At 33.1% G+C, this 7441-nt stretch overlaps 1 protein-coding gene across 2 annotated transcripts; it reads left to right on the top strand.

Moving 5' to 3' along the window:
* The first annotated feature begins 1670 nt into the window (after positions 1-1670).
* LOC136211096 (F-box protein At3g07870-like) lies at positions 1671-4816 on the top strand. Of its 2 annotated transcripts, none has more exons than XM_066002627.1 (3): positions 1671-1873; positions 2468-3779; positions 4403-4816. In XM_066002627.1, exons 2-3 carry the CDS (start codon positions 2470-2472, stop codon positions 4623-4625), a joined length of 1533 nt encoding a protein of 510 aa, XP_065858699.1. In that variant the 5' UTR covers positions 1671-1873; positions 2468-2469; the 3' UTR covers positions 4626-4816. The 2 variants fall into 2 exon arrangements, with proteins under 2 accessions (XP_065858699.1, XP_065858698.1); XM_066002626.1 differs by having other exon boundaries at positions 2463-3779.
* The last annotated feature ends 2625 nt before the right edge of the window (positions 4817-7441 follow it).

Here is a 7441-nt window from a genome sequence, read left to right as displayed (position 1 = left end):
GATCAGTCGTTAGAGTCGCGCGGAATTCGTCAATCTTATACAAAATGTATAATTATGATCATATTATTAATATATAATATTGTAAAATTATTTTAATTCAACAAAGGATTTTACGAATTCTCTCAAAAATGAGTTTTATGAATATAAATTTAAATATTGAATGAAAATTACAAATTCATTCCTTAGTATAGAAATAGTTATTTTTATTCAATAATTAATTTTGATTTTTTAAGGCAAAAAGCATCTCGAGACCCCTGATCTTTCATTGTTTGGTGCAGTAAGCCTTCGATCTTTCATTTAGACACATTGAGCTTTTGATCTTTCAATGTTTGGTGCATTAAACCCTCAATCTTCCATTTAGACACATATCTTTCATATATAGGTGTATCATGCCATTCCGTAAATCAATTCATATATGAGTGTATTAAAGGCCTGTTTGGTTAGGTTTATATAACCGCAACATTTAGCATTTTTTTTTGATACTGCAACATTTTGGAGCTTTTCACGAAAAGCTGTTTGTACTTGTTATTGACAAAATTATTCTTCTTATTTGCACAAAATGTGTTTCCTTTTTAAAATTATTTTTATTTTTAGAACATAATTATTGGAAAATAAGGTTTTGTTGTGTTCAATAAAATTTTTATTTTTTATTTTTATTTAAATTATTTTTATTAATTTGTATAATATATTTTTTATTTTATAATTTATTTGTTGATTAATTTAAAAAATGTCCATATTAGACATTTTAAATATTAAAAATTTTGCTGGAGGAGTGTTAAGAAATGCAGGAGACGACTGGGTGTATGGGTTTATTCAAAATTTAGGTAAAGGGTCTTCCTTTTCGGCGGAGCTCTAGGGGATTTATTCTGGTCTCAGATTAGCAATTAATCTGGGTTTGAAAAAGTTGATCGTTGAATCTGACAATATGGAAGCTATCAGAATGATCTCTGATATGAATACTACTTGTCTAAGTAGCAAGAACTTGATCAAAGGGATCAGAAGGTTTTGTTCTTCCTTTGAGACCATCCATTTCTGTCACATCTTCAGGGAGCAAAACAGGGTGGCGGACCGCCTTACAGAAGAAGGCCACATGAGGAGTCTGGGAGTTTCTACCTTCTCTTTTCCTCCTAACTTCCTTTATTCTCTTCTGAGGGATGATTTGGTTGGGGTCGGTTTTCCTAGACTGATCCCGGGCTAAGTCTTTGTCTTTGTGGTGTTTTGTTTTCCTTTCCTATCCTACCAAAAAAAAAATATATATATTAACAGTAACAGTTCAGTATAATTTTACCAAACACTAATAATTAAACAGCTAACAACAACAACAACGAATAGTTTACTACAACCGCAAACAACTAACATCTATTAGCTAACAGTTGAATCAAACAGACTCTTAATACACCTATATATGAATTGATTTAAGGAAGAGCCTAATACACCCATATATGAAAGATCAAGGGCTCAATGTGACTAAATGAAAAATCGAGGGTTTAATGCATCAAACAATGAAAGATCGGGGTTCAATGTATCTAAATAAAAAATCGAAGGCTTAATGCACCAAATAATGAAAGATCAAGGGCGTCATGATGCTGTTTGCTTTTTTTTTAACAATGCATTTTATTATGAATATTAAATATAGTCACCATATATCACTTTTCTAGTGGGAAAGAATTGTAATACTAATAGAATACCAAAAAACCCCTAAATTGTGGTTTTATCCCAATTCTTCCGACTGATTTCATCAAACAAAGAAACCCTAAAATTGGCATCACATAAAGACACCCCAAAGAACCCCCTAAGAATCCCACTGTTATGAGACAAACATTTCGAAAACCTATTTAGTCTTCCTTCGATGTTTCTTCTGTCATCGTAGCAGGTATTTCTTTCTCTCCCTTTCTTTGTTCACTTGTTTTACTTGTTTTCAGTTCTTATTGTTGCTTGTTCAATCCAGAATTAGGATAGGGAATTCTGTTTGGAGCTTTTATGCTCATGGTAAACTAGGGTTTTTTTCTTTGTTAATTCCAACGAAATTCCTTGACAAAATGTAAAATCGATCGGGGAGCTATCCAAATTTTATTAAAATCGATCTATTTGTTCCACATGATTATATAATGCAGTATATGCATAGAAAAGGTCATCGTGTCAGGTTTGTTTTGTGTAAATCAGTTTGCAACCTTGAAATCAAAGCATTTTAGTATTTTTTCACATCCAAGATTCATGACCGATGAGACACTTTGATGAATTATATCTCAAATTGGCCCAATTTATCAACGCCAGGGATAAAATTGCTCTTGGCTTCGAAAGTTTGTGGTAAAATTGCACCATTTTAGACGTTAGAGGTAAAATTGCACCATTTTAGATGTTCGGCGTAAAATTGCACCATTTTAGATGTTCGGCGTAAAACGTTAGGAGTATTTTTGCACCTTAACCCTTTATTTTATCGCTTATTTATAAATTTTTGACAGAGTAGTGATGAAAAGGAAAAAGATTTCAAAAGCTTGTGGCTCAAACAGTAGCAATGAAGAAACTGAGGCTGGTCAAGTAGACATCCATCATTCAGGAGGTTCAATTATAAATTTACCTAGCCACGTTCTTGCAGCTATTCTTTTTAGACTGCCGATTAAGGAGATAATTGCTTGCAAATGCATATGCAAATCTTTATATGCTACAATTTCGAACCCTGACTTTGCTCAGTCTCAGATCTTTCCAATTGCTCGAACTATAGATCATACAGACGTGTCAAGAATACTTTATCCTCTTGAGCTAGAGCTGGATGAAAGGTCTATGGACAAATTTTCAAGTCAGCAATGCCACAACTGTCCTGAAATTTGTATGAAATTTGACTCCAAGTTAAAGATTCCGGTGCGCAACTTCCCAATGGTTTTAAGGGATAGCATCGATGGCAATGAAGAAATCACATTGAAGGCGAAGGATCACGGTTATAAGGTAGTGAATTCGTGTAATGGATTTCTTTGCCTGTGTAAACCATCTGATAATGAGCCTCTTGTTGTGTGCAACCCAGTTACTGGTGAATATATTAATCTTCCGGAAGTCATTAAGGGTAAAAAGATTGATGGTTATGAGGATTATATTGATTGTGGTTTTGGCTTTAATCCAAAGACCAATCAATACAAAGTGGTAAGAATTTCTGAGCAATATTCGTATCCGGACTATGACACCATCGGTAGGCTAGCTCAGGTACATATTCTTGGTACAGGGTCATGGAAAAATATTGAATCTGCTCCGTATTCAGGCTATATGTTAGCGTTTCCTACTTATTTGAATGGTTCACTTCATTGGTTATGTCATCTTGGTGAGAAATTGAGTCTTATGGTTTCATTTGATTGTGAGAAAGAATGTTTCCTACCATTTTCATCACCTCCATTAAAGGACGGCAACAGGGTCAACGTTGGAATGGGAGTACTAGGAGGATGTCTTTGCGTATGTGACTCTTCGAATCAATCATTGATTTCTGTTTGGGTGATGAAGAATTATGGTGTCGAAAAACCTTGGACTCAAGTTTTTGAAATCGACATGACTTGTTCTGATATATTGCTTTACGGATTATATCAGCCTATAAAATACATGAATAATGGAGCAGTTTTGATGTTTAATTATCCAAGGAGTGTTCTAATTTATTACGACCCAAAAAAACCCGAATTGAAGCTTTTGGAGTTTCACCCCAAATCAACATATGAGATAGTTGTTCACACTCTAAGCTTGGTTTCACTCAAGGATGTTCTGGCACGATGTAATGTGGAGGTAGTTAATGTCTATTCAAGGTACTCACTAACCAAATTGCTTCTGTATATAAGTAAACTATGAAGCACGGAAACTCTTCATGACATGCGTTTCCATGTAGATGTGGGAAACGGAAACTCTCGGAAACTGATACGAAACGTTTCCGGGCACGTTTCTCTCTTGATTTTAAACTGTTTTCCCTGCCTATTTCAATTAAAATTCTGGAACTTCAAACTTTCTATTTTGCCATTTCTATTCAATCTAGGATTAGGAAAATTGAAACTTGGTATTTGAGAGATAATTCCTTCCTTGTATCCTTTACTTTAAAGAACTTACCCGTATTTCTTTCTCTTATAATCTTTATCTTTTGAATCTCGATTGAGCTTGGACTTTCTTCCTCTTGTTCTTCAATCTTATTTTTTTTAATGTATTATTATATTTTTTAATATCTATAAATATACCCCTATATTTTTAATATTTACACGTTTCCCACATGTTTCTGTTTCCTATGTTTTTCAAAAATTACGTTTCCCAGTATCGTTTCCATTTCAATTTCCGTGCTTCCCAGTATCGTTTCCATTTCAGTTTCCGTTTCCGTGCAACATAATAAGTAAATTATTTATGCTTTAGCTTTTTGATACTCATTGAATTATGTTAATTACAGGTGTGCTGGGTTGAAACTAAAGGGAGAAAGTAGAGCCATTTTCTTGTATGGGAAGAGGAATAATGTGGTTGAATCAGAATATGAGTATTTATATCATGACTACATACATCAATCATGGGATGAATTCTGGTGGGGTAAGTATGAGTATTGCTTTTCAAAAACTTGGGTGAAACCATATGATGAGGACATAAACTTATATGATGATTTATATGATGATGACTGAGTAGTTCTTTTAGCATATGCTGAATTACATTTTGAAAACATGATCAAATTGTAAACTTTGATGAAGTATGTTTTTGCAGTTGTTACTGGAGTGAGTACAACCTACAATAGGGTGATTGAAACTTTAATTAACAGTTAATTGACCTCCTTTGATCTTTGAATTGAATACGTTAAGCACTTGATTAGTTATAATTGCATACGTTATACTCCTGGTCGTGAATATTGAACTCAATTGAAAGTGTAAATTGCACTCATTTGCATTTTAAATTGTAATTTTAATAAAGGGCGGCCCAGTGCACGCGAGGGGCCGGGGAGGGGTCCCACCACAAGGGTGTACTGGGGCAAGCCTTCCCCTGCCAATTTTTTGGCAAGAGATCACACGACAACAACGTTTACCGTTGCTCCAAGGCTAGTTAAAAAGAATTTCTTTTATATGCATGATGTGTGGCAGTTGGGTATTATAGTCTTCTTTTTGTTGTTTCTGAATTTGTATGTTGTGGTTATAGGATCTATTTTGTTTTTGTTTATAGATTGAACCATGGTTAAAGGATTTAAGGATCTATTCATATCATAAAACTCAGGGCCATAGGGTATGAAATACTCAAATCAGTCATATCCTTCATTTTCCTCTTCGTTGGTATAGAATAATGGGTTAGTTACATATAGATGTTCAGTGGTTTTGCCGATTTGCAGATGGATACTTGTGGTATTTTTTTTTGCAAACTCAACTTTCTGATTTGCAAAATTTTGCATTTGGGTTCATTTTGTCAGAATTTGGTCGATAACGACCGAGAAATGAAAAATTTCAAGCGTTAAATGATATTTTAAGCAATTTTAATTCTTCAACTTTTTAGGTTTGAGGTCATTTAGGTTGTATTTTTTATGAGAGAGAGTTAATGTTTAGAGAGAGAAAACTTAAAAAAATGATGAATTTGAAAAGTTAAAAATAGGGTTCCATAGTATATATGATATTAAACAACTTTAATTCTTAAGAAATTTCATTTTGAAGTCGTTATCGGTTAAATTTGGCAAAGTGAAAAAAATGCAAAATTTTGCAACCATTGTAAAGAAAAATACAATAGACATCCATATGTATATCTGTGTAACCATATAATATCTACTTGTAATTGTTTTTTTTTTGCTAAATCAATGTCTAATAGAAAAAAGGGTTAATTTCAAATATAACTCCCGTGGTTTCAAATTTTAGCAAATAAATACCTATGGTTTGATTTCGAGCAAATAAATACTTGTGGTATGCTCTGTTTTTCAAAAACGCGGAAACAAATGATGACGCCGTCTATATGCTGACGTGGCCGAGGGTAATTTAGTCAATAAGAGTTAATTTCAAATAAATTGTTGTGGTTTGCGTGTTTTTTGCAAATAAGTACTTGTGGTTTGGATGTTTTGCAAATAGGTACCCGTGGTATAACAAACCATAAACAAAAGCTTAATTTAGACAAATACCCATGTTATAACAAACCATAAACAAACGCTTAATTTAGGCAAATAGGTACCCGTGGTATAACAAACCACAATATTTGCCTAAATTAAGCATTTATTTATGGTTTGTTATACCACGGATACCTATTTGCAAAAACATCCAAACCACGGGTATCTATTTGCAAAAATATGCAAATCACAGGTACCTACTTGCAGAAACCACGCAAACCACAATAATTTATTTGAAATTAATTTTTATTGACTAAATTACTCTTGGCCACATCAACATATAGACGGTGTCTTTACTGTTACGCGTTTTTGAAAAACGGAGCATACCACAGGTATTTTTTTTTGCTCGAAATCAAACCACTGGTATTTATTTATCAAAACTTGAAACCACAGGGGTTATATTTGAAATTAACCCTAGAAAAAATTCGGATTTAGAAGGGCCTAATAGGAAAAAAAAATAGAAATTTAGGTTTAAGAATTGTCTAACAGGCCAAAAAAAAATTAGAAATTTGGATTTATTGAAGGTCTAATAGGCCAAAACAAAAATTTGGATTTAGATAGGGCCTAACAGATCTGGGCCAATTTTAGGGTGCTAATTCAGCACTCGGTCTAAATTTCCTAAAAGGGGACCAGAACACCACAACATCTCAAATTTTGTGGAGACAGACGGACCGAAACTACTTGTGGCTATGGCGGTTCCGGCGGACGGAGGGATCTGGGTCCTGTCTCCGCCCCTGACCCTAGAATAATTAGAAGGTCAATTTGAAGAAAAAGTAAATGTTTTTTTGGTTATAAAAAGTAGTGGTATCGAGGACTAGAGAAAGTTGCAATGCTACAGAAGGATTTACATATTGTTCCACAATGGGACTCAATAATGATAACGGGAATCGAACCTAGATGGAACTTATACGGAGATTTTACAAGAGTCGCTTTCTTCGACAACAAAAATGCTAAATATATGTTTGAAAACAGTCATTCTCAAAATCAATTGAAACAAATTTAAAATTGATTCCCTATTATTAATACTAATGGCATAAGGTGTAAATATAGAATTAATGTTAACAGTAAAAATCAATTTTACCCCTAAATTTTGTGAATTGGACAATTCTACTACTAATTACAATTTTATTTCACATAATCATTAATCTTGACACATAGATATTTGTGAAAAAAAAGTGAATATTTTTGTAACTTTTTTTTACGTGTGTGCGCATGTATTTTTTATCTGTTATTAATAAGTGATAACAAGATGAACAAAGTGGAAGTAACAAGATCCATATCTACGTAGAATGCTCTGTAATAATAATTGAAAATTTGCTCGAAAACTTTAAAAATATAATTGTATCATTTAAGGTTAAAATTATTTAA

This window comes from Euphorbia lathyris, chromosome 1 (assembly GCF_963576675.1).
Source record: "Euphorbia lathyris chromosome 1, ddEupLath1.1, whole genome shotgun sequence".
In the NCBI taxonomy this organism is placed as follows: domain Eukaryota; kingdom Viridiplantae; phylum Streptophyta; class Magnoliopsida; order Malpighiales; family Euphorbiaceae; genus Euphorbia; species Euphorbia lathyris.
Note: the sequence above shows the minus strand (reverse complement) of the source record. Positions and strands in the feature narration are given on the sequence as shown.

Excerpts from the sequence above, each read along its gene's own strand:
- LOC136211096 (XM_066002627.1), top strand. The coding sequence starts at position 2,470 with ATGAAAAGGAAAAAGATTTCAAAAGCTTGTGGCTCAAACAGTAGCAAT. Across the intron at positions 3,780-4,402 it reads GTAGTTAATGTCTATTCAAG|GTGTGCTGGGTTGAAACTAA; the intron begins GTACTCACTAAC and ends TGTTAATTACAG.